The following is a 27,561-nucleotide window of genomic DNA, read 5'->3' as shown; positions in this document are numbered from 1 at the left end:
GAGAAAAGTGAAAAGGGAAATGGGAAATAAGTACATGCATACTTTCATGCACAAAACATGACCATTTTGGTGACCTGCCTTAGTGGAATCTGTCCTTCTGGGCCATCGGTCCAAGGAAGATCGAATTATGTGTTAAGATTGCATTATGACAATGTACATTCCCGTCTTGAAACCCACAAACATGAGGGGGGTTTTTCTGCAACAGAAGGTGGTATTTTTCAGCCCAACTTAGCTACAAGCGGTGGATTAGGGATGCATCACAAGGAAGTCGGCACAATCAGTTCCTCAGAGAGACAGTCACTGGCACCTGAAATACTTCGCAGTTTTCTTCACCACTCTCCTTGCACAAAATCTAACAGCAGACTCTCCATATTCTGGCGACTTCGATATTTATGGAATTGCGTGCTCTGGAGAACTTCCGCTGGAATCGCCGATCAGGGAGTGTTCAAACTGGAACAAGACCAGAGCAAGGTCTTTCCTGGGTTTTGAATGATTCTTTTGCCCCGAAGGTTCACCAAATTGTCTTCATCGGAAGTTTCAAAAGGAATATAAGAGGTATTAGTAGTTGAGTGAGAAATAGGAGAAGAAGAAGGTCAAGTAGAGGTCAAAGCCAGCACCAGCTCTGCCCTTGGGTGTGAAACACCGACTTCTGGGACCAGAGGACAAAGACCTCCTCTGTGTCTAGGAGACAGAGCTCAATTCGGACCCAAAGACACCTGTTTCCTCCCATTTCAGTATTTCTGAAATCAGAATGTATCTGACAATCACTATCGGCCAGCAAGAGTTGGCCGTCGTTGTCACTGCCGTACACAGCACCAGACTCGCAGAACCGTTCCGGAGGGGACCCCGCGGAGCAATCTTTCAGAACCGCCACATCGTCAATGCTCTGGCTGGCCTAGCGGGTGAACCTGTGCAGCAAAATGTGAACATTGCTGACTCTGAGTTGGAAAATAATTTCTGAGAGTCACACTCTGAGTGCGAAGCTTTATAGATAATTAACCAATGTATTTCGTCTATATTTTTCTTGTACATATGCACAGGAGATACACATGAGAAAAATCAATGCCAAAATCAGTTCAAGAACCAATAAGCATATAATGAAAACTCTAAGGCAGTAAGAATACGCTACAGTGGAGGCAACACTTCTTGCTTTCTCAGTGCCTCATAAAACAGGGTGGGTCTGACAACTGATGACATCTAAAATAGAATGGAATAAAAAGTTTGTATGACTAGGATAGTTTACTCACAGCTCTGAACTTCAGATTTCTCTCTCTCTTTTTTTCTTAGTCCTCCCCTGAGGACATGTTAATTGATTTTAGAGAGAGAGAGAAACATCACTGTGAGAGAGAAACATTCATTAGTTGCCAACCAGGGATTGAACCCATAAACTTTTGGTGTACAGGATGAGGCTCCAACCAACTGAGCCACCTGGCGGAGACAGATTTATTTTCTGGAAATGAAAAGCCACAGCCCCACATCCTAGAGAGAGGGGAGTGGACGGACCTACTTTATGTGGCACATTATCTGTTCCAGGTCAATGGCAGTAAATATCTCTCTCTAATTATTTATCTGCTCCAACCAGGCCACAGCACAAATACCACAAACAAACTCATTTACTTAGCCTGGTGTGCTTTTCTTTGTTTGTTTAACTCACCCACCCTGCACCAGTACACTAAAAAACAAACACCAATAAGGCCTTGATGACAAGTGTGTTTCTTGCTGGTCTTCTGTGAAGCAAATAAAAATGAAATAATTATTTGGATCTAGTGTTAAATGAAAAAATGATTGTGGCATCAAATCGGATATTTTTAAATGTCACTCCAGAAGAATAGAAAAGAATACATCAGTCTCCCAGTGGGTGGAGGAAACTGTTGGGTTTTTTATTTGTATTTTCTTTCTTTTTAATTATATTTATTGGGGTGACATTGGTTAATAACACACTTTTAGGTGTACAACTTTATAATATGACATTTGTAGACTCCATTGGGTGCTCACCACCCAAAGTCTAATTTCCTTCTGTTCCCTTATATGTGACCCCTTTTACCCTCTTCATTGTCCCCTTCCCCCTTCCCCTGTGGCAACCACAATATAAGTTCATCTGTTTGTTTTGTTTTTTAAAAAATGACAGAGAATGAGCCAACTAAAACGCTAAATGTTTGTAAGTTAAAAGGTTAAGCTTTAGCTACTTTTCTTTGGTTCTAAAAGTCTGTCTTCAAAAATAAAAAGGAATGAACAAATGAGCAATCTCAACCTAAATTTAAAAATTTTAAACTAGCTTTTACTTTCACTTGATTTTTCCTGTTTGAAAATCTGTTTTTAAGTGGCTATTTCTTTGCCAATGGATAAACAGAGAACCTATGAACGTCCAGTGCTATTTTCTTTCCTCATCAGTATTCCCCTGCATGAATCCTGTCCGAGATACCTTCTTTCTGCTTGGTTAAGGTCACCATGGCAGAATCATAACACAGAAGAGAACAAGTTAGTCAATTTATACCTTAACAAACATGCAACACTACTCTTTTAAAGGGCTAGGTGGCTTTTTCAAGGAGATAGAAAGAAACCAAAATAGATAATATGTGGACAAGTCAGCAATAGTTAATGTATTCTTAAATGTATAGAATTTACTACCAAATTATAATCCAATTATTTAGGTCAATGTAAACCTCAAACAAAGAAAATGATCCAGTTCTAACACTCAGGGAGGAAAAAGATGATATAAAATGTAACACTAGGAGAAACAATTATACATGACAGAGACCCACAGAAGAGTGAACTGAATAAAAAAGTGGGTGATTGTCAGAATATTCAGTCTAAATTCATGATCTTTCCTTTTCCGGGGTTCTTGATGACCCTATTCTGAGAGAGAGATGTGGAACAGGAAACACCCAAAGACTGTAACTTAAGTCTTATATCATACACCTCACAGCCTGTCACAGTACACCCCCAGATATTTCTGGACTGACTAGAAGAAAGTATCAGTAGAAGAATGAATGAATGAGATGAGATGGATAGCAATACTCTCAAAGCCCCAGAGGTCCAGGACAAGAACTGGTATAGAGAAGGCTCTCTGGGATCAGGTATTCCGAGACCATTGCCGGTCCTAGGAGCGGGAACCTCTGCTTGACTTTAGGGTAGAGGGTCAGGGTCTGGCTCACAACTACAGTAGATTGTAGAGTGGACCAAGAAACTCAAGATCTCCAGAATGTTCTGAGGCCCTAAGAACTCCAGGGAAATTTTGAATATTTTGTATATATTTGAAATAGGCTGAAAGATGGAAAAATAAGGAGAAAGAAAGCCTAACAGTGATTAACACTCTTTCATGTCCACTTGAAAGGAAATTAAGCGCAACTGTCACATTTCTGAAGAAGGAAATGAGAGGAGGAAGGGAGAGAGGGAGGGAGAAACAGAGAGAAAGAGAGACGGAGGAATGGACGGGTCAAGAGGAAGGGAGAGGATGGGAGGGAGAGATCCCCATGGAATAAAGACTGTTCAAGAAGGAACACACTAACTTTTGCTCCCCAAGCACTAGCATCCCGAAACCCCTTCACCACGTCCCCAAACCTCAATAGCCCAAGTTGTCTGTGTCTCATAGGGGGAAGTAACTTACCGAAAAATTTTAAATCAAAACATTGGGTTTCAAAGCCTAATCACCCAAAAGACTCTTATTGTAAATATTATCAAAATACACATACTCTTAGTCCCTGAACAGAAACTTGAGTAGTTAAAACAATAATAGTCATTAGAACAACACAGACTCTCTGGGGTTTTTCCTGTGAAGCATTCTAGGTGTTTTCAGAGGAGGTGATATCCCAGTGCCTTATAAACGACCCCTTCTTAACCTGACACGTGTGTGCGTCAGCTAGTGAGGAGAGAATTCATCGTGTGTATCACAGGGGGAAGTCTGAGTGTGGGAGATGCACTGGGCAGCTAGATCACCACAAGAACTAGGCTTGATACTATAATTGAGGGTGACTCCCAAGGAAAAAAGTCTGTAACAGTGAACTTGTGGGGAAAGGGCAAAATCCAGGAATAAGAAGAAAATGGTTAATAGGAAGCGGAAGGGCAAAGAGAAGCTCAACCCTCGGAATCAGCTGGAGGCTAGTTAAGACACCATGTAGAGGTGTTCAAGGTCTCCGTGCCTCTGAGCACAAAACCAAAGTCTGAAAGAGGAAGGTAAATTGGAGACTGTTGAACAGAAAAGTGTGTAGATTTATGAAAGCAGCCTTTGAAAACTGTACACTTCATCAGAAACTAATGAAACAGAAGAACCCTCTCCCATCTCCCTTCTATTCCGTTACCATTGCTAATCAAAAGGACCGACCAATAAAATAAAAGATCTTGAAAATTGGAAGAGGGAGAAAGGCAGACAGGGAGGGGAGAATTCTATCCACATTTGAAGACAAAAATCCTACAGGTTAGACTGGCGGCAAGAGTTTCCAATTACGAGGGAGGGTGAAAATGACAGAGAAGATATGAAATATCATATTTGTGTTTGTTCTGGACTGAAATTGAGGCTCTTCCTACCTCAAGGACAATTTTCACAGAAAGAAAAATGAATTGCGCAGGGGGTAGGGGCTCTCCACCTGTCCACCGTGCAGCCCTGAAGAGGCCCCGCCGTGACCATCAGGGGTCCTTCACTCCAGACCAAAGCGTGCACTGTTGGGACTGAAGATCCCACCGAAAGCACAGACACATACAGCCACAAAGCTATTACAGTTCTCCTGACTTCTCTTCCCTGCTCACTCCAGTGCATGGCAGTCTGAAAAATCTGAAAACAATAGATCTTCTCTGCCCTCTCTACCACCCCAGGGAGGCTTCAAACTGCCTCTAAGGTTAACTCGGAATTACTGCACTTGAACTTAACATGGGTTTGAGAGAATATTACACCGGAGAATTGTGGGATGGGGTGGAGTGCTAAGGTGAGTCACTTAAAAAGCTTTATTGAAATATTTTTCACATACTACATAGTTCACTCATTTAAAGTGTACAGTTCAAAAAAATAAAGCGTACAGCTCAGTGGCATTTCGCACATTTGCAATGTGGTACAGCCATCACCACTATCTAATTCCAGAATATTTTCATCACCCCCCAAAGAGCTCAAATTCATTAGCAGTTATTCCTCTTCCCCCCACCCCATCCTCAGGCAACCATGCTCCTCCTTTCACTCTCTATGGATGATTTGCCTATTCTAGACATTTCACATAAATTAAATAATATAATTTATAATCTTTTGTGACTGACTGGCTTCTTTTACTTCATTTTCAAAGTTCACCCATGTAGGGTATGTATCAGTACTTCATTCTCTTCTATTGCCATATAATATTCCACTGTGTGAATCACCGCATTTTTTATCCATTCATCAGCGGATGGACATTTGGGTTGTTTCCACTTTTTGGTTATTATGAATAATGCTGCTGTGAATGTTTATGTACAAGTTTCATGTACATATGCTTCCATTTCTCTTGGAGTAGAAGAGCTGGGTCATATAGGAGCTCATGTTTAATGTTTTCGGGAACTGCTGAACTGGTTTCGGCACCCTTTCATGTGTCCACGAGCAGTATATGAGGGTTTCAATTTCTGTAACACTTGTTTTTGCCTAGGATTCACGTTTAAAAACATATAGCCAATTTGTTTATCTTTTACTATACATCAGCATCTTTGCTCAGTGCTCTGTGTTTGTTATCTTGTTTAACCTTCAGAACACCCTAAGAAGTAAATGTCATTTTCTTCCCTTCACAAACAAAGTGAGCAAGGATTAGAATTTAATGACTGGACAAAAACACCAGTGGTAGAGTGGGCACGTATCTCCATCTCTCTGCCTCCAAAATCCACTTTCAAATACGACCCTAGGTAACCTTCCAAGATGCCTTTCCAGGCCAACCCCACCCCCTAGGATCATTTCTTCTCTTAAAATGAGAGCTAGTTGGTAATGGTTTGTGTACCACTTGGTATTGTTCTCTGGTTGTTGCCTGTATAAAATATTATTTTACAATTAGACAATAAACACTGTTTGCTGGAGTTGCTCTTCCTTCATTTGGTACTGGGGAAATAAAACATTTAATAAACATTTAATGAGCTGACAACATTTTTGGAGTTTGACACGTCTGCTTTGATCTAGGATGGGGGATGGGGTAAGTGAAGACACAATTTCCCTTTCAGCTTGTTTCCATGGTGTATGAATGAAGCAAGAAGGAATAGACCATGACGATGCTTCCACTCAAACTCCCATAACCCCTATAAAACTCTAGGAATGTGTGTTTCAGAGAGTGGTACTTGGGATTTTTTAAAAGCAAGACTTTCGCCCTAGCTGGTGTAGCTCAGTGGATTGAGAGCGGGCCTGCGAACCAGACGATCGCGGTTCGATTCCCAGTCAGGGCACATGCCTAGGTTGCAGGCCAGTTCCTGGCAGGGGCCAGTTCCCAGCAGGGGACGCACGAGAAGCAACCGTACATTGATGTTTCTCTCCCTCTCTCCTTCCTTTCCCCTCTAAAGATAAATAAATAAAATATTTTTTTTAAAAAGCAAGACTTTCTAAAAGAAAGCTTTGGGTCTTCCTTTGGAATCCAAGATACACACACATACCATAAATACACAATATATACATATGTGCATAAACTTGAGCATTTTCTGTATGTGTATTATATACCAGGCCTTTTATATATGTTATCTCTTATCCCTCCAACACAACTATGACATAGGTATGAATTACCCCCACGTCAACAAACTCCCAATGCTCACAAGGTCATTTGACCAAGGTTACAGAGCAAGTAAATGACAGTTCACGTTGTCCCTTCGGCTGATGTTCTTTTCCCTACACCACATAGCCCCTCTCGGATGTCCAGGAAGGACAGCCCACGCAGCCTGGCCATGGGGCTCCATCAGTTTGTCCTCTTATCTTCTCTCAGCACCTACCCTGTGGCCACCTGCCCCACATTGTCCAGCTCAAGGTCATCCAGTGCCCCACTCCTATCGCCACACCCTGTGCACCCAAACATCCTGCTCACACCCTGGAGATTTACGTAAAAACATTCTGGAATCAGAAGAAAGTGCAATTTGGGTTCATAGGCCTGGGTCTTGAGGTTTTGAAATGCTGTGCTAGGACTGGATGTTTTCAAATAAACTCCTAAAAACATGTTTGGCCTTAGTGGACTCCAAAGTGTTACCCAATAAACCCTATAAGTGTGTGTGTGTGTGGGGGGGATGGGGATAATAGGTCCCACAAGTTAAAATGAGGTCAGCTTGATCATGTTCTCATTAGTTATATCTGCTAGACAAATATGAATGAGCATCACTAAAGAACATTAAACTGAACCTACATAGCTTGGTTTTAATCCAGTGTGACATTAGTCACTTAATTTCCTTTTGCCTCTGTTTCTTCTACTATTTAAGAGTGAACACTATTTGCCCTGGCTGGTATGGCTCAGTGGACTGAGTGCTGGCCTGGGAACCGAAGGATCACCAGTTCAATTCCCAGTCGGGGCACATGCCTGGGTTGCGGGCCAGGTCTCCAGTAAGGGGCACATGAGAAGCAACCACACATTGATGTTTCTGTCTCTCTCTTTCTCCTTCCCTTCCCCTCTCTCTAAAAATAAATAAATAAGGAACAACCATAAAGGACACATGGACAAAACCAAGGCGGTTGGGGGGGAAGCAGGGGAGGGAGGGAGGGATAGCTGGGGTGGGGGGATGTGGTGAGAGGTAAATGCAGACAACTGTACTTGAACAACAATAAAATAATTTTAAATAAATAAATAAAATCTTTCTAAAAAAACATTTGATTGAGTTACATGATCCCCTAAATCTCCTTTACTTGTGAAATTATATGATTCTTTCACAATGAAGAAAGGGCCACTCTGGGAGGAAGAGGGTTGAAAACAGGGTAGCATATCTGGACTCTGCAGAGGTGCTTCAAAGGGACAAGAACCCCCCCCCCAGAAGGAAAATGGAAAAGTTTGCAAGTTGATGTAGGATGAGGGAGGATTCACAGTTTCCTTGGGTTCTCAATAAAATTAGTAACTCCCCAAATGTGCCAACGACTGGCTCTAAATTAGAACCAAACAGTGGTTGTGAAGAATCATATTCCACAGCAGACTGACTGAATTCAGATGGGGGGGTTTTCCTTAAGGCCTTCTCTTTATCTCCTACAATTAGTACAATACAAAACATTTAGACAAAAAATACTGACTTAGCTGAGCTCTCTACGGTTTCTTTCTCTAAGGTAGAGAGTGGGGCACATCAGTGCTTCTCGGTGTGTGATGAGGCTCACCTGCATCAAGATATCCTTAAGGGACGGTCTGAGATGCACATTTTCACTATCATGGATGAAATTTGCTGGGTGAACTTTCCAGGGCTAGGGTCCTGGAAATCTACAGGGGATTTTTGCTCACGCTCAAGATGATCATTCTTTTTTAAAAAATATTTTATTCATTTATTTTTAGAGAGAGGGGAAGGGAAGGAGAAAGAGAGGGAAAGAAACATCAATCTGTGGGTGCCTCTCACATGGCCCCCACTGGGGACCTGGACTGCAACCCAGGCATGTGCCCTGACTGGGAATTGAACCAGTGACCCTCTGGTCCACAGCCCGTGCTCAATCCACTGAGTAACACCAGCCAGGGCAAGATGATCATTCTTCACTGGTGAACCAACGTTAGAGATTCATGTATCACCCATAATCCTTTGGGCACAATCTTAAAGAAGGTCTGGATTTCACTTTAAACTGTAATTGTCTCTTGGATTTGTTGAGCTCTATATATAAAGGATGAATTACATCTGAGAGCCAGTTAAACATACAAATTCAGAGAAAGTATTAAAATGAGAGTATTGGTTTCTCACAGAGATATTTCTAATTTGAAACAGCTTAACTATGGTAGTTTAAATGGGATCAAAGGAGTCCCAGCCAAGATGAAGACATAGGTAGAAACCCTTTGCTCCCTTGCACAACCAATCTAAAATCAATAAACAACCAAAAGCTCCAGAAAATCAAACTGCACGGAACTCCGACAACCACAGAATTACAGAAATAGTCAAACAGAACAACCAGACCAGTAAGGCAGCGAGACCTGCCAGCCAACTCAGCAAAACCACTGTGGACACTGGGGACAGAGCTGGCTTCCCAGCCTGGGCTGCTGCGAGAGAAGGGCCGACTTAAGGAGACTCCGAGCTGACTGTGGGCTTCTGCGGGGGTTGCCCCAGTAGGAGAAGCTCCCAGTCTCACAGGAGAGTTCACTGAAAAGTGCACTAGAGAAGGGCAGGCGAGCTGCATTGTTCCTTCTCTGGCCCCTCCTGCCCAGGTGAATTCCTAAGGCCCAGGCCCCCTACAACTTAACTGGCATTCTGAGACAAGGAAATATGGCCCAAAGGAAAGAATAGAGCAAAACCTCAGAAAGAGAACTAAGCGAGGAGGATATCCCCAACCTATCTGATGGAGAATTTAGAGCCCTGGTAATCAAAATGCTCACAGAACTGATTGAGCTTGGTTGAAAAATGAAAAAATGAAGAATACCCAAAGTGAAATAAGGCAAAATACTCAGGGAACCAACAGTGACAGGAGGGAAACCAGGACTCAAAGCAACAATTTGGAACAAAAGGAAAATATAAACATCCATCCAGATCAAAATGAAGAAACAAGAATTCAAAAAAATGAAGAGAGTCTTATAAACCTCCAGGACAACCTGAAATGTTCCAATATCTGAATCATAGGGGTGCCAGAAGGAGAAGAACAACAGCAAGAAATTGAAAACTTATTTGAACAAATAATGAAGGAAAACTTCCCCACTCTGGTGAAGGAACTAGACTTCAAAAAGTCCAGAAAGCCCAGAGAGTCCCAAAGAACTTGGACCCCAAAAGGAACACACCAAGGCACATCATCATTCAGTTACCCAAGATTAAAGACAAGGAAAGAATCTTAAAAGCTGCAAGAGAAAAGGAAAGAGTTACCCACAGAGGAGTTCCCACTAGACTAACAGCTGATTTCTCAAAAGAGACCTTACAGGCAAGAAGGGGCTGGAAAGAAGTATTCCAAGTCATGAAAGGCAAGGACCTACATCCAAGATCGCTCTATCCAGCAAAGCTTTCATTTGGAATGGAAAGGCAGATAAAGTGCTTCCCAGATAAGGTCAAGCTAAAGGAGTTCATCTTCACCAAGCCATTATTATATGAAATGTTAAAGGGACTTATCTAAGAAAAATAAGACAAAATATGAACAGTAAAATGATAACAAACTCACAACTATCAACAAATGCACCTAAAAGAAGAGAAAAACAATGGAAACAAAAACTAAGCAAACAACCAAAACAGGAATAGAATCAGAAAAATGGACATCACATGGAGGAATTTCAGTGGGGAAAAAGAAGGAAGAAATGGGGGGGGAGGTACAGGGAAGGAGAAGCATGGTTAGTAGGCATAAAATACATGGGGAGAGATAAAAATGGTATAGGAAAGAGAGGACTCAAAGAACTTACATGTACAACCCATGGACATGAACTAAGGAGGTGTTGGAGGCTTGAGGGGGCAGGGCAGAGGGGGAGAAAGGGGGAGAAATTGGGAAAACTGTAATCGCATAACCAATAAAAATACTTAAAAATGGGATCAAATCAGAGCTGAGGTTTTGTGGATGAGACGAAATAATCTATATTGTCCCGTCATCACAGGAGAAGGTACCTGTGCAAAAGGAGCAACCGATGTGCACACTACGTGTGTGCTGGTCCTTACATGGCCACTCACCATGAGAACAGAGAGGAAGGGTGGGATGTTCTAAAAACAGATCATACAAATGACAGCTAATAAATATGTGTTTTAAACAAAATCATATAGATACACTGGGTGTTCATTTTAAGCAAATGGACTCTGAATTTGAGGGGAAATTAGGATGGGTATGTGTTTGTATGTGTTTAGCATTTCCTTGCTTCTTGTTTTAATTGCAGAAAAATATACACACATACCACAAAATTTACAGTTTTAACCATTTCTAAGTGTATATGGTTCAGGACATTAAGTACATTCCTTGAACGTACTTAATTATTATTATGTAACAATTACCACCATCCATCTCTGGAACTTTTTTCCCCAAACTGACACTCCATACCCCTTAAACACTCACTCCCCATTCCTTCCTCTTCCAGCACACCTAACTTTCTGTCTCTCTGCATTTGACAGCTCCAGGTACTTTGCATAAGCGGATCCATACACTGTATATCCTCTTGATTCTGGTTCTCTCACTTAGCATAATATACTCAAGGTTCATCCATCTTTAGCGTGTTTTAGAATTTCATTCCTTTTGCAGGCTGGTTAATATTCCATTGTATGTATACAATACATTTTGCGTATCTGTTCATCCATCAATGGACATTTGGATGTTTCCAAAAGCTGCTATAAACTTTGGTATACTAACTCCTCATTGGGTCTCCACTCTCAATTTTTGGGGGTAGGAATCTTAGATCTTAAGATAGTTCTTCAAGACCTTGGAAACCTATGACAAAAAACAAAAACCTACCGCCAGATTAACAAAATCACCATATCCCACGGGAACTTATTCCACCCCTTACCTATCTGCTAACAAACTCAGTCTTTTTTCTGTTTCAGTTGTTTTTCTACTGTGTCTTTTCTTTGCTATTCATTCACTTATCATTAATTTCTTCCCTTCATGAACAAGTACTTATTGGACAACGACTGTGTGCCAAGCACTATGTTAGGCCCTGGAAACACTCACAAGAAAAAGTAGATCTAGTTCCTATTTTGCTGAAACAGATGGTAATCAAATAATGAACATATACATAATTGCAAACTGATTACTACCCTAAAGGAAAAGTCCAGAGAACTACAAGTACTTACAACATAGAACACTGAGCTGGTCTCGAGGGGAAGGGAGGCCTCCTTAAGGAAGTTATATTTGAGCTGAAGGATGTACAGGAGTCACTAGTGCAGAAGATGGAAAGAGAATCCTATGTGCAGGAGCTTCCTCCTGTGCAAAGGCCCTGGGGCAGTGAGCTGAGTGGAAGGAGCTAAAGAAGACCCAGAGTATTAAGGGACAAGCCAGAGTGGAGAGAGAGAAGTCTCTTATGGGTGCAGAGGGAGACAGTCTAGATAAAGCAGAGCTTAGAGAAATTTTGGTCTTTACTTCAAGAGCAGGGAGAAAAAGTTGAAGAGACCTGCTTGTTTATTGAGAGTATTCTGAAAGCTAGACCCTTTCGAGCAACATGACAAATCTATATCCTCAGAAAACACAGGTAAAGGAGGGTCCCTGTCTCTCTGTACTGTGGCACGCACCCTTCCTGAGTGTGAAGGGGAGAAGCGACCCCTCTGCATAACACCATGGCTGTGGGGATAGTGACTGACTGGCTTGTTTTCAGTAATAGGTGTTGGTGGCTTGGACTCATGCTCTTTCGAAACTTCTCTTGTTATTGTCCGGGCAACTAACTACTATAGCTATGAGCATGGAGTTTAGATTCCACATCAGCCAGGCCTTTTGTTGCCTACCAAGGACATGTGGAATTAAGCAAGCCAAGGGTAATCAATTCTGATGCTTCAGGCTATGAGACCACCCATGGGGCTTGGGACAGATATTTCCTTTTTATATAAAATGGTACAACTGGCTTTGTGTGTGAGGCACTCTCCTCTCCCTCACCCTGACATATTTATTACACTGTGGCCTCTGCCAGAGGCAAGGTACCTGACTGCCCAGATCAGGGTCCAATTCAGCTTGGGAAACCTTAGATTCATTAAAAAAATAATAAAATTTGTTTCCATTTGCAGGAAGCACTTCTTTTTCCTTCTTCAAAAGGAAAGGTGCGGATCTCTACCTGTGAGTTTTATGAAATTGCACACACAGACAGTATAGACAGAAAAGAAAACTACAGACTCAGAGAACTTTAAAGTTAAGCTTAGGCTTCTGCAGCGTTTTTCTGTGATCTGATGCGTGGGGGGGTGCAAGACCTTCATCTTGTAAAAAGTTCCATTGTAACTGAAGCTGGAGTTGGGTATAGTAATTACAGAGACAAGGAGCCATGGTTTCCTTTGGATGGTGGCTGTTCTGTGCACACGGCTTGCCTCAGGGGAGGCAGTGTCAGGGCTCCCGTTAGGTTTATTCTCATCTAATTAGGAAACATAGACAGTCAAGTTGCTCAGAAATGAAGAGTCCTCTAATTAGGCTACGAAGATGTTCGGTGAAAACTTGCTTTGGTTGGGAAACACCTTTCGCTTTATTTGTTACTGACGGAAGATGAGGGGAGGCACCAAGAAAGAGATGTGATGCAAGTCGAAAGTAAATGGGGATCAAGTATGAGTGGGGTATTCAAAGAATGGAGACCTTATGTCCTGTCCTCTCAAGTCCTAGCTGTATCCTATCCACTCAGGCCTCCAGGCATCCCGACATTGGAGCCTGGAAGCTAAGCCAAGCTACAGGGATCATGCCGTAGCATGGTTTTGCAGAGGTGTGTATCAGCATAGCAACACGGGGAAGATATTTTCTGCTACTTGACTACGTGCCTGACTGCTTTGTTATTTCAAAAAAATGAGGGTGGGCATAGGCTATCGAAAGACTCAACCACACCATTAATACACAGTTTCTCTTCCTTCAAAGCAAAGTCAGCCCTTTCCTGCTCACCCACAGGACGGATAGGTCTTACTGAAGGTCACAAAGATAGCTGCATCTTGTCTGATGCTCCGAGATGTGGGTTTGACTAGCCCACCAGTGCATCAGGGCATATACATTCCTCCCAGAAACCAGGCTCTGTAGAGAGATCATTATAGTACTTCAAGGGGGTGATATCAGAACAACTCCAAGAGTCAAAGGCTTCATAGAAAGAGAAGGAATAAAAAGGAGGATGGGGGAAGGATAGGAGGGAGATATCACTTTCCTGTTTTATCACTCAAACTAGGAACTTGTTAACTATGGGTACGGAAATTGGCTAACTTGATTCCTTTTGTTTCACTTACTAAATATTGTGGCATAGAACAAATTACTTAAAAATTTCATTCACTATGTCATTTCACATATGCTTCCTACAAGACTGCTCTTGTCTAAGCCAAAGATGAGTACATAGATGAGTACAAAGATGAGTACTGAGAGCAAATGACTGGTTATGACTAATACAAATGCAAGCTCTCATCTAGTGAAAAAAAGCCCTGGTCTTGGAGTCAGAAAAAGGCTCTGCATTTTGCTGCCCCACTGTGGGGGATCGCTCTTTCTTTTTCCTCATATTCAATACAATTGGGATAACAGCCCTGCCTGAAAAAAACAAATGAAGCAATGGAGGTGACAGTGTTCGGTAAATTATACAAATCCAACTTCTCATCGTCTCAGTCTGAATAAGGAAAGCTAGAAAAGAAGAAAATCATAATGAGATTAGGTGAAATTGTGGCACAGCTAGTCAAAGCCAAACTTACCATATATTAAAACATGGACTGGGTCAAGATGCTTCAAAATTCAGTATGTTCCCTAAAAGTGGAGATTGGTATGATCATCTTTCTTCTTTCTAGTTCTTCAGGGAATGACCACGAGAACTCGTGACTTCTAAGAGTCCAAAGAAGGAAAGGGAGAAGTATGTGTATTCATTCTCCTCCACCCAACTCCACTCCTACTCCCCATAAACCTGGGGAGAAGTGGGGAGCTTGAGTTCAGTCTTTCCCTTAATTTATTCATTGCTCATTTAAAATATTTTCTTAAGTTTCTATGATGGGCTTAATTTTTTTCCGGCTCAAACTTCTTCTGTTCCAGCTTCTCCATTTTGCTTAGAGGAGCTTCTACGAGATCCAAGAAACAACTCTGGGAGGAAATTTGAATAATGCCAACTCCTTGAATAATACCAACTTATCTAATGTGATCGTAGTGGGCCACCCTGCCATTAGCCCAACCTTCCTTACAGAGAAACCGCAAGAAATAACAAAAGACAAGTTCTGACCAAGATGGAGGCACAGGTAGAGAGAGACCCTTCGCCTCCTCCCACAGCCAAAAGGAGGACAACAGCCAATCTGAAACCAATTAACAACCAAAAGTGTCAGAAAATCAAACTGCATGGTACTCCAACAACCAAGGAATTAAAGAAAAAATCAACCAGAACAGCCAGGCTGGTAAGGCGGCGGGACCAGCCAGCCAACTCAGAAAAACTGCTGCGGACACTGGGAGCAGAGCCGGCTGCCCAGCTGGGGGGCGGCTGCGCGGGAGGGGCTGACTTAAGGGAACTCAGAGCTGACCGTGGGCTTCTGCTGGGGTTGCCTAAGTGGGAGTTTCTACACATCTTATGGGAGAGTTGGTGGAAAAGTGCTCTAGAGACAAGCAGGAGAGCTGCATTGCTCCCTCTCTGGCCCCTCCTCCACGGGTAGCCCTGCAGCACGGCCAAGAGGGCTGGCCTGCCCAGGCGAGTTCCTAAGGCTCCGTCCCCTTACAACCTATCAGCTGCACCAAGACAAAGAAATATGGCCTAAATAAAAGAACAGAGTGGAGTCTCAGAAAGAGAGCTAAATGAGGAGGAGATCGCCAACCTATCTGATGGAGAATTTAGAGTCCTGGTAATCAAAATGCTCACAGAACTGATTGAGCTTGGTTGAAAAATGAAAAAAATGAATGAAGGATACCCAAAGTGAAATAAGGCAAAATATTCAGGGAACCAACAGTGACAGGAGGGAAACCAGGACTCAAAGCAACAATTTGGAACAAAAGGAAAATATAAACATCCATCCAGATCCAAACGAAGAAACAAGAATTCAAAAAAATGAAGAGAGTCTTATAAATCTCCAGGACAACCTGAAATGTTCCAATATCTGAATCATAGGGGTGCCAGAAGGAGAAGAACAACAGCAAGAAATTGAAAACTTATTTGAACAAATAATGAAGGAAAACTTCCCCACTCTGGTGAAGGAAATAGACTTCCAAAAAGTCCAGAAAGCCCAGAGAGTCCCAAAGAACTTGGACCCCAAAAGGAACACACCAAGGCCCATCATCATTCAGTTACCCAAGATTAAAGACAAGGAAAGAATCTTAAAAGCTGCAAGAGAAAAGGAAAGAGTTACCCACAGAGGAGTTCCCACTAGACTAACAGCTGATTTCTCAAAAGAGACCTTACAGGCAAGAAGGGGCTGGAAAGAAGTATTCCAAGTCATGAAAGGCAAGGACCTACATCCAAGATCGCTCTATCCAGCAAAGCTTTCATTTGGAATGGAAAGGCAGATAAAGTGCTTCCCAGATAAGGTCAAGCTAAAGGAGTTCATCTTCACCAAGCCATTATTATATGAAATGTTAAAGGGACTTATCTAAGAAAGAGAAGTCAAAAATATGAACAGTAAAATGACAACAAACTCACAACTATCAACAAATGCACCTAAAAGAAAAGAAAAACAATGGAAACAAAAACTAAGCAAACAACCAGAACAGGAACAGAATGAGAGAAATGAGAGAACATGGAGAGGTTTAGTGGGGAGAGGGAAGGAAGAAATAGGGGAGAAAAGGTACAGGGAGGAAGAAGCATAATTAGTGGGCATAAAATACATGGGGAGAGATAAGAATGGTATAGGAAAGAGAGGACTCAAAGAACTTACATGTACAACCCATGGACATGAACTAAGGAGGTGTTGGAGGCTTGAGGGGGCAGGGCAGAGGGGGATAAAGGGGGAGAAGTTGGGAAAACTGTAATAGCATAATCGATAAAAAATATTTAAAATTTTTTAAAAGAGTAACAAAAGACAAACCGTAGACAAAGGCCAGTTTTTAGGTTAAATAAGTTTAAAAACCAGAGAGTGACATTTCTGTAGGAAATGAAGGAAACGGGGGAGTGAAATGTGTTCTTACTCTTTAAAATCTAAAGATTTCTCTTTCTATTCTATGAGAATTAAAAACAATAAATTTCTGTGAAATAAAAGGATACTAACAAATCTATGACAAGTTACTGTGAGGCCAAAGAGACTGGGTATTTAGGCTGAGCGGAGGGATCTAAGCACCTTGAGTGACATGAGAAGTTATGCAAGAAAACTAAAGCTGTGGTTATAGGCAGTTGATCCAATTCAACCCAAACCCCAGGAAGAATGGAAAACTAAAAACAATTATTCAGTTTTGTGAATTCTAAAAGGCATCCAGTTCTCCGATTCCCTTCTTAATGTGGCAAAATGATTCAGTTTATTTTACTAATGTACAAGGTGCTTTAGCTTTTGCATTTTTAGGTACAAGTCCCTGTCTCCACAATGACAAGCACAGAGGGCACATCCAAAATATCGTGAGCCCTGGCCAGTGTGGCTCAGTTAGCTGAGCACCATCCTGCAAACCAAAAGGTCCCCAGTTTGGTTCCTGGTCAGGGTACATGCTTGGGAGCAGGTTCAGTCCCCTATAGTGTCTACAAAAGCAACCAATTGATGTTTTTCTCTCACATTGATGTTTCTTGCCTTCTCTTTCTCCCTCACTTCCCCTCTCTCTAAAATCTAAAATAAAATAAAATATTTTAAAATAATATAAAATAACATATCGTGAAACAACCAGCTGTTTGCACACATAATTCCAAGAATCCAGACACTTGGAAAGATGCTTTCTTTCTGATATCTCTTTACTACATAACAATGTTTTAAATTATGTATTCATTGCAGACTGAAGATTTAAGCTTTACCACCCCCCAGAAAAATTTCTTTTTGTAAACTTTACCATAGGAGGAAAATCTGTGAAATTTCACTAATTTCCAGGGATTTGACCTGACTCAGAATATTCAAGTTCTTACAACCCCATGAAGGAATCTTCAATGAATGGGCATTTAGCTGATCTGGATACAGAATGTTGAAATGGTCTGTCTGAGCTCAAACTCAAGTTGGGTCTTCACTGCAATGCGTGGTCCGAAGAGAGAGCTGGGTTTTCTGCCTGCTTCTTGATAATCAGCCACAGTCAGCTCCAACTCGTTTGCCACATGTTATGGATGAAACACTAGTTACGAAGAAGATCGAAGAACCAAATACCTTGTTTTGGTTTGTTTTTTTACCCCATTGTATCCACCCATCATATTTTGAGAGATATTTGTATAGTTTTCTTATATTTTTTGTTGCGGTGGTGGCAGTAAATATAGATATGAAAAAAAATAGCCCTTGCTGATGTGGCTCAGTGAATTGAGCATCGACCTGTGAGCCAAAGGCTCACCAGTTTGATTCCTAGTCTAGGGCACATGCCTGGGTTGCCGGCCAAAGTCCCCAGTAGGGGGCGCGCAAGAGGCAACCATGAATTGAGGCTTCTCTCGGTCTTTCTCCCTTCTATCCCCGATGTCTAAAAATAAATAAAATCTTTTTAAAAAAGAAGAAGAAAAAACTAACATCTTAATCATTTTTAAGTATATAGGTTAGTGGCATTAAGTACCTTCAGGCTGTTGTGTAACTTCCCAGATCGAAGATCTGCACCAATTAAACAATAACTCCCCATTCCTCTCTCTCCCATGGCCCCAGTAACTACCGATCTACTTTCTATCTGTATAAACTTGGCTATCTAGGTATCTTATATAAGTGGAATCAGACAATTTTTGTCATCTTGTCCCCAATTATACTTTGACATGGCCAGAGAATCTAAAAATTGGAAATAGTTAATCCCTGGGAATAATAAATAAAACTAAAATGACCTATTTACTACTGTCCATTTTCCAGGTTCTGAGTGAGATGTTTTCTCTTTGGTATTTCTCATTACTACGTAAAGGTAAATTTTAAATGATGTCTTTGTCGTAGACCAAAAATCTAGGCCCTCCTAACCACCCCCCCAAATTTATTTCACCAGGGCTTTATTATAAGGAGAAAACCTGGGGACATTCTTGACACCGACTTGGGTAAATGAGCATTAAGAGTATTACGATAATGTTTTACCTATTGAAAATCTTCTGAAGCAATAAAACTAAAATAAAATAAAAGGCAGATAAGCTCCTGTCATTAACTTGCAAGCTCTTTCACAGAGCTTTTGTTTGGTTCAGGGGGAACAACAATTAGGGAGGAAATAGACACACAAGCTTTGTTTTCTCAGCGGGAGCTGTTAGACGTTCGGCACAATGGACATGCTTTTCGGTCTTTTAAAAAATTAAGATATCCATTATCTACAAAGCAACCTTACAGGGACAGACTGAGGATTTCATTTTAGAGTTTTATGTCTGATTCTCACTGCCAGATGGTCTTGACACAATGGAAGCTCCCCAGCATCCTTCATAACTGTTTCTGATCACTACTATCATTAATGTCATTATTAAGAACAATCTTGAAACCATTTAAACGTCCATGTTTAATAATCTTGATGATTTGTTCCCCTCCTCCCAGTGCCCATTTTCACTGATCAGGCTTATGCTCATTAAGACCCTAGAAACTGCTCTCTCTCTCAATAACTTTAAAGAAAACACACAGATTCTTGCTTCCTGCAGCAATTTGTTTATACTGGCTCTTTATACAATTTGAAGAGTAATATATTTGTTTCTTGTTTAATTATTATTTTTTGACCAGAGAGTTTTTCTTCTTGGCTTTGTTTGTTTTTAATTAGAGCATGTTCATGATTCTTTTCCTTTTAAGTAAACCTTGTGTTTTTAACTGCAGGATGATTCCATTGGATAAGTTTTATAGGATTTTTTTTCAGGGGTGGAGGAGGGAAAGGTTTTTTAAAAATTGAAATATGACATCCATACCATTAGAGTCTTAAAGTTAGTAATATGCTTAAGGCAGATATTTTATGGTTAGCAAAGCTGAGAGGTTCTGACACCCAAAGGATGCACGAAGAGATAACTTACATAAATGTATATGGTGCCCCTGAGGGACCTCGATTGTATTACGGGGATTCTCATGAACAGCCTTGGTTCAGACAGAAGAACAGTGAAGCACAGCTAAGTGGTTCTCAACGGATGAGCTGTGCCTGGGATGCAGCACACTGCAGACAGAAGCACCAACTGACGGGCTGTGCCTGGGATGCAGCACACTGCAGACAGAAGCACCTTTCGACGCCAGCTGGTTACTATGAGGCGCTGAAATATGAAAGAGAACGAAATGTCTAATGAAATGTATGTCTTATTAAAAATATTTCCTTAAATTAACTACTGCATAACTTTAGAATGGATGGCCTACCCGATAACAGGGAACAATCTGAAAATGATAAGATCTAAAGTTTGGAGAAGAAGAAGTTGCATAAACTGGAGAAGGTAGAAAATTGGGCAATATAATAATCAATTGATTGATTAACTGAATTATTCCTTAGAAATCTGAATCTGCCTTGAACTTCATTTCTTTTGATTTTCAAATACATACATATATATATGTATATATACATATACATATACACATATGTATAAATATATATTTATATTATAAATATATAGATTATATATAAATATACACATATGTATAAGTATATATACATATATGCATATATATGTATAAATATATATATATATTTTAAGCACTTGTTTGTACTGATTCTGTAATTCCTGAAAGGTAAAAAGCAGATAATTATGATGAAAGAAGTTCACGGCAGAATTCTACTTGAGTCCCATTTCTTGTACAAGCAATTTATGTAAAATGTTTAACTCATTATTTTATCTGTGCGAGGCAGCCTTGTCAAAGTCAAGGATCCTCAAAAGAACAAAAAGAGTGTTCCCTAGTATGCAGCACCACAGACATATAATTTGTCATAGCTAAAATTTACCTTGAAGAAAACCTCATTTTCCCTCATCATTTTACAGGAAAATGTGAGGAGTCCATGTGATTTCTAGATAAAAGAATAAAATGAGATTTAGTTATTATTCTTAAAAATGATCAGGCACAAAAATTTCAATAAATTAGGTATCTCTCATTGCATAAATATTTTCTTCCATGCTGTTAACTTAAATAGTAACAGTTTGCTAGGGACCATGTTATTTATCCAACAACTTCTACAAACCATAATGACAATAACTGCTACTGTTTGTTGAGAACTCACTGTATGCGAGGCACAATGCTAAACATTTTCTACATGTTTTCACATTTAACCTCAAAATAAGGCTTCATAAAAATTTCCATTCAGGCCTGGCTGCTGTGACTCAGTTGACTGGAGTGTCACACCCTAAACCAAAAGGCCGTGGGTTTGACTCCCGGTCAGGGCACACACCTAGGTAGTAGATTCAGTCCTTGGTCTGAGGGCACGTAGGAGAGGCAACCAATCAGTATTTCTCTTTCATATCATTGTTTCTTTCTCTCCCTCCCTCCCTCCTCATCTCTCTAAAAATCAGGAAGCATGTCCTCGGGTGAAAAAAATTTCTAAAGAATTTTTATTCATATTATACGCCTAAAGAAACAAAGGGTCAGATCACACTGAAACTGAAGATGCAATTACTTATGCTAAATGTAGAATGTGAATGTCCACCAGAGAATATTAAGTGCCAGTGAGGAATATACGAGCTTCACAACTCTTTCTTCACACATCTGTATCGTTGCCAACGAATGTCTTTCTCTATTAAAGGAGACCACCTAAAATGGGGGGGCAGGGTATCTAACCACCCTTAAGCTCTATTCTGCGTTCGCCTTCTTTGTCGCTTTATAATGTGCAACTATAACCAGTAGTCACATTGTACAAATAGAGGAGAAACTTTGATAAAAGACCTGACTGAGTTAAGGGCCTCAGGGTAAGGACGGGGTGTCTATTTTTATTCAGATGATGGGTGAGCTGAAATGGATCCCCATCAGCAGAACTGCCACCATTGGAGGACCTACCTTTTCAGAACGGGAGATATTACAGACCCAACATTGACCGTGATATAGAAAACTAATATATTTTCCAGAGGCTAATTATAAACAGAGGTGGTCGGGGCCAAACCACCAGAAATCAGAAACCCATTCTGATTGAGCTCGTTAATGCTTCTATCCGACTCCAGAAAAATGTGCACATTCCACAGTATTATAGGAGTCTCAGGTTGGCTGATACAAAACAAGTGACTATCTCCAAAAAAACGGACTCAAAAATAAAACAACAGGATTTGCCTCCCTGTGTTGCAGGGCCTCTCCCGGGAATTCTAGGTGGGCCCTACTGGAACAGTGAGGAACTGCTGTACTGTCATTTGGTGACATGCAGGGAGAAAGGCGTGACAGCCTTGCCGTGGATGGTGACATCCTTGCCGTGGATGGTGACATCATTGCACACCCAGGTGGAACCCAAGCACTCTTTGGACGAAAAGTGCAGTGGAATATTTAACTCTGATCTGGGTGTCTGGCCTCTTCAGTGAAGGGCTCTTCAATTCCACATTTCACCTCAGCAACTAACGTCCCCATCTTGCCAAATCACCAAGCCACAGGGCTGCCCCTGAACAACACCGTGATGTCCCATGAGAACTTGTGATTCGAGGGTTCAGTGACTAAAATGGTACCAAACAAGCTGTCCCCTCGTTACAATTAGAAGGGGCTGCTGCCCCCCTTAAAGCACACCCCATTTTCTCTTCTTCCATACTCACAGTGCTAATCTTTTTTCCACCAAGCTCCTCGTTTCAATTCAAAATACCCTCTCGTTGTTTTCATACTTCTAAAAACTGGTAGAACTCATTTTGACAGTGAGACCCTAGAAGGGCAACAGGGGTCTCTGTTCTATTTCTGATTGGTCTCTTGCTGACAGTTTCCGTGTTGCTAATGGTATTTAGGCTGCTGATCACACTTCAACTATTTAATGGCAAAGAAGGTTAGAAAGATTTTTAATACATTCTGTTCCCCACCTTCTTCATGATTGGGGGAAAAAAGCACTGTAGAAATCACAAAATGCAGAAGTTTTATTGCGCAGGTATTAATTAGATGCATCTAATTAATACCACCTATTAATTAGATGGTATTCATTAGATAAAAAGTCCTTTGGGGGAATTTTAGGATCGCAGGGGTTGATTGAAGTCAAGTTGGTGAGTGAGCATCTTCTACTTGGCAAGATACGGACCCTGCTTTTCACGAGCCATTTCATCAAAAACCTACTCTAAATTTTAAAATACGTTGTCATCACCACGGATCTGAAGGTTGGGAAGTTTTGTCATCTCTTCATACTGCGCAATACAAAGTAAGATTCACTCTGAAACCCCCAGTCTCAACTTTGAGTCCCCTTCAAACTAAGACAATTGAGATCCTCACCACAACGAGCTGTCCCACTGCAGTCTATTTGCCAATGGGATCACCGCGGATTTTTGGACCAAGTCAATGGGTTGGATCCCTTTAAACTGCCGATGACATAAAGCTTTAAAAGAGTATCATTTTGTGAGTGTGGTCATTCTGAAGTATTAAAACACCTAACAAATAAACATTTCAAAACTAAATTTGTTCAAATGAATGTTATTCCCTTCGGAGAGGTTAGTTATCTTGGAAAGCAAAGTTCCCATTGCTGGTGGTACTTTGAGAATTGTCTTTAGTCCATTTGGGAAATAATGAGAAAACTGGACTCAGTGTTTTAAGTTGTAATTTCTGTTTTGACTCTCAATAAGCTAGACCATTTTCATCATTTACCTATATCCAGACCTGGTATTAATTTGGGGTGGGGAGAGGGGGTGTTCCAAAAGTTAAACATCAAAGGACAAAGACGTGTTGCCCTCAGAGATATTTAAAAGAACGAGCTGACAGGTTTTTAGTACAATTCCAGAAAGAGATTTTGGAAAGTGCGGTTTTTAAGCCATTTCGGCACAATTCAGAACTGTGCATAGTTCCTTGAGGTGAATGACTTCAGGGTGCACCACCCTCCTTTCTTCAAGTCCTGCCTCTTTGTGGCCTCCTCTTGGCCCTGTCAAGGCGTGGCCGGCTTGTGGCCGCCTTTAAGCTGCTTTAGTTTCCTCATCTGAAAAATGATGGGAAAGCCTAGATGCCCACAAAGAATCTTTCCATCCCTATCATGCCAGGACAATGATCCAGTATTCCACAGACTTTAATTAAAAGTCACTTTAGGCCACCATACCTTCAATGTATTAAGTCATATCAATAACTGAGGCTATCTCTTCCACAGTCTTTTTTCTTCTCACACTAATATATTAACATTTAGTGCCATTTGGGGGCAAAAACAAAGTTTAAATTCATTTGAATTTGGGGTACTACGGACATTTAAAATTATTACATATCAGAGGATGTATCTACCTTGTGTGTGGGGAGGTGCGAATGTACAAGGGATAACACAACTTGTTTTGTGTTATTTTGTAAACCATTCTTTTTTTATTCCTACAGAAGATTGATATTTTCAATCAGATACTGTCGTCATACGATATGCTATCATATGATATCATTGCTATGATAAAAAAAATCTACCATCACCTGATTCTTATTCTGACATAAGTCTCTTGTGTTATTACAGCACAGATCTGATAATAATATTCTTTAAAGCTTGGCCTTCCCCCTTCTGCTGGTATTGCAGAAGTTGCTCACCTTAAGGTAAAATGATGATTAAAAAACACTTCCTGTGAAATGCTGCCTATTGCAGGTATTCACAAGACAAGTCTGGTTCCATTAAGGGTGTTCCCCACCCCCCCCCCCTTTTTTAGTATTTTGGCCTTACAGGCTGGTCTTTTTCATAAGAAATGTCAGCAAAGTCTTTGAATTAATGAACTGTGAAGTGCTCAAAACACATAGCATTTCGAAAAGTATCCTGCAAGGATATAACACTAATGGGAGGTGACCTTTGAGTTACAACCAAATGTCCCGCTCTAACTAAAAAGAATTACCAACTGGCTCCGGCACAGTCTCTTTGAACAAAGACCTAGACAGAAGTGATGAGGAGTGGGGGAGGTCAGAACTGGAGTAGCATCTGGGGAAATGTGTTTACGTTAGAGTCTCTTCAGCTCTGCAGAGCACTTCCGTTAAATAATGGAATTATACAACCCACCCTCCCATAAAAGATACCAGGTGGAGAGAAGCAAAGAGAAGGGAGCTGGGGAGGTATGTTCAGAGGGTTGATTAAACAAACCTAAATTGTAGGTCCTTGGGTACACCTAATGTAGGTTTTGTTGTCTTTAATTTAGCTATTAAAAAAAAAAGGCAGTGTAAGTCCTTCAATCTTTTTGCAATTCTGCATGGTTGAACATTTGAAATGAGTTTGTGTATCACCCCCAGGCGCTGATTCAGACTTGATTGGGGCAAAGCAGATTGCATGTGCTTATTTTTATCCACGTCATGTGGGACGTTATGTCGCCAAAGGAACCAAAAATGTGCGGCTCTATTGCCAAATTATCACCTACCCTTTGATCAGACAGGGCGGCGATCCTCCTCAACAAGTTGCGCGACCTTAGTGTAACAGCAATGTCAGGTCAACTTGAGAAAGTGAAGAGAGAGCCCTAAACACAAATAAAAAGAAACAACCAACAATCCTTATAATTACCATCATCTGCTGCTTTTCCCTCTTTTGGCAAAGAAACACTCCATCCATTTGCAGAAATCGCCCGCGGAAACGTTACATCAAAACTAATCACAACGATTAAAATCAGCTTTTCTGTGCAAGAGGAGGGTAAAAAGCAAGTTGGAGGCTGGAATAAGACTGTTTTTCCACCAAAAAAAAATCTGGAAAAAAATTTCCTATGTATATATTTATCTATACGTATGTGTAGACCTTTATTTTTGAAGGAGATCAATTGTCTGCCCTGTGATCAGTTAATTTGATTTAAGTTTTATTTTGGAGATTGATTTAGACTGGAGGTAGAGGCATGAGCTAATTGTATCCTGATCCTTGCCTTGAGGGGTTTCAAAGCCCTGGAGCAACTCTTCTCTGTATTTTGTTCTGTCTACCTTAGCCAAGCTATTGCATTTCTCTCTGGTGTGGCGAGCCGAGCAGATCGCTGGGAGAGAAATCGGAAAAGGGGGGAGAGGAAAAGGAAAAGGGGACTTGGAGAGAGACTTTGTGCTTCAATGTTTCAGGTAAGATCTGACGGTTTGGGTTTGTTATTATTTGCTAAGGAGGGTATGGCTGGGACTTTGGGCGCAACTCGCTTTTACGCATGTGCCAGGCAAGGGGCGAGAGCGCGGCACACTCGCGCACACACAGCCCGCCGCGGCAGCTGGGTATCCGCTCGGACCCGCGGCCGGCTCCTCCGGGGCAGCTCCTGCCGGTTTTCGGCTTTCTTCCTCGAGTGGGAGCGGGAGCGAGCGAGGCGGAACGGGCTGAGGGAGCGGGCGCGGCCGAAGGGGCCTGAGCCCGGGGCCGGGAGCCGGTGCGTCGGGGCCCGGCTTCCGGATCCCCGGGCCCGGTTCGGGAACTCGAAGTGGAGCCGCCGCGGCTCTCGGAGCCAGTGCCCGCGCCGCCCGCCCGCCGCTAGCGCGCCAGCCTCTCGGGCGGCCGCTTTACCGCGGCTCTTCCCCCTCCCTCCCCTCCCTCCTCCCCCCTCGCCCGAATCGCGCGCGTCCCTTTCTTCCCCGGCGCAGAGCTTCGCGTCTGAAAAGCAGCCCTGCCGGGAGCCTCCCAGCGCCGCTGGCCCCGACCCGCCGCCGCCGGCCGGAGCGCCCCCGCCAAGCACACCACCCTGCGGGGCGCGCAGGGCCGACGGCCCCCGGGGCTCCGCTCCCTCGGCGGGCGGGAGAGGACCGCCGCCCCGTGCTCGCAGGCAGCCTCAGTGGCGCCCCGGGACGCCCCGTGAAAGACGCCATTGTGGCTGCCGAGCGGATCGGGCCCCGAGGCGGTTTTCTCTTCCCCTTTTGCTGGGGCCGGACCGCGCCGCTCCCCTTTGTGAGCGGCGGCAGTGCCCAGTGCCGTCCGCCGTCCGTCTCCGGCCGGGCTGATCCGGATTCACCGCCTCCGCCCACCAGGGCGTCTTTAAACCCCCACCCACCACCCCTCCCTTTCCTAGCCGCCCCCCACCCCCATACACCGCCTTTAGATGCAAACGTTTCATTTATTTTTAAAAAGCTCTCATTCCTCTTCCTTCCCAGATAAAGGGCTTGGCACATGCTCCGAATTAGAAGTCTCCTTGGGAGGCGGGGACGGGGGAGGGGGCCCCGAGGTGGGGGAAGGACGCGAGCGCTGCAGGTAATGGCTGTGGCTTTGCCGCGCTCGTCTCCACTCCGCGGTGCCTGCAGCGCCAGGTCCGGAGCCCGCCCGCCTCCCCCTCTTCTGGAGGCCAAGGTTTCCTTAAAGGGACAGTTTCCTGGCCGCCACCCGTCTCCGCCGTCTGAACCAGCGCTCGGGGCACTAAGGTGGGCGGGAGGGATGCCGTTTGGCTTCTTCCTGACCTCTTTCCTACCCCCACCTCCACCCGCGCCGTCCCCTTTTATTGAAATGTGAAGTGTGCTTCCTCTCCCGTCCCCAAGAGGGACCTGGCTGGAAAATAAAGATTCCGCGCCTCCTAGAAACAGAACGGGGTGGCGGGGGGGGGGGGCGCGTTCTGGTGTATTCGCTTTAAAAGTGCGGCCGATCCCCCAAAACGTCCATCCAGGAAGATGAAAGCAGACCTGCGGTGCAGGACTTCCTTACCTGGACGCGAGCTCCCCGCCGCCGCCCGAGCACCGCAACTTCCTAGCTAGCGCGGGTCCGCATTGTCTGCCTTTGTGCTTTCGAACACTTGCACTGTCGTGGAAATGGTTTTCTGGTATCAAAACGTTTTCACCGTTGACTGTGCCTCGGCGGCCGGCTGGGCGGGAGCCAACTAAGTTAGCGAAGTTGGAAGTAGGGCTGTCGGC

At 42.6% G+C, this 27,561-nt stretch overlaps 1 protein-coding gene and 1 long non-coding RNA gene across 3 annotated transcripts in view; one reads left to right on the top strand and one right to left on the bottom strand.

The window, feature by feature from the left end:
• On the bottom strand, positions 1 to 27,499 carry LOC118977356 (uncharacterized). 2 transcript variants are annotated; one of them, XR_005064503.1, is made up of 4 exons: positions 27,356 to 27,499; positions 20,621 to 20,683; positions 19,713 to 19,943; positions 1 to 908 (listed from the first exon to the last, which is right to left on the bottom strand). It is a non-coding gene; the product is annotated as an uncharacterized LOC118977356 (long non-coding RNA). The 2 variants fall into 2 exon arrangements; XR_005064509.1 differs by lacking the exon at positions 1 to 908 and adding an exon at positions 1,672 to 1,727.
• The window catches only part of KCTD1 (potassium channel tetramerization domain containing 1), a 186,369-nt gene continuing 184,520 nt past the window's right edge, over positions 25,713 to 27,561 (top strand). The window contains exon 1 of the mRNA XM_037032261.1: positions 25,713 to 25,806. Within this exon, the coding sequence (XP_036888156.1) occupies positions 25,798 to 25,806 (9 nt within the window). The 5' untranslated portion in view covers positions 25,713 to 25,797. The remainder of the gene's footprint in view (positions 25,807 to 27,561) is intronic.

This window comes from Sturnira hondurensis, unplaced genomic scaffold, assembly GCF_014824575.4.
Source record: "Sturnira hondurensis isolate 20B ecotype Veracruz unplaced genomic scaffold, ASM1482457v3 Scaffold0001872, whole genome shotgun sequence".
In the NCBI taxonomy this organism is placed as follows: domain Eukaryota; kingdom Metazoa; phylum Chordata; class Mammalia; order Chiroptera; family Phyllostomidae; genus Sturnira; species Sturnira hondurensis.
Note: the sequence above shows the minus strand (reverse complement) of the source record. Positions and strands in the feature narration are given on the sequence as shown.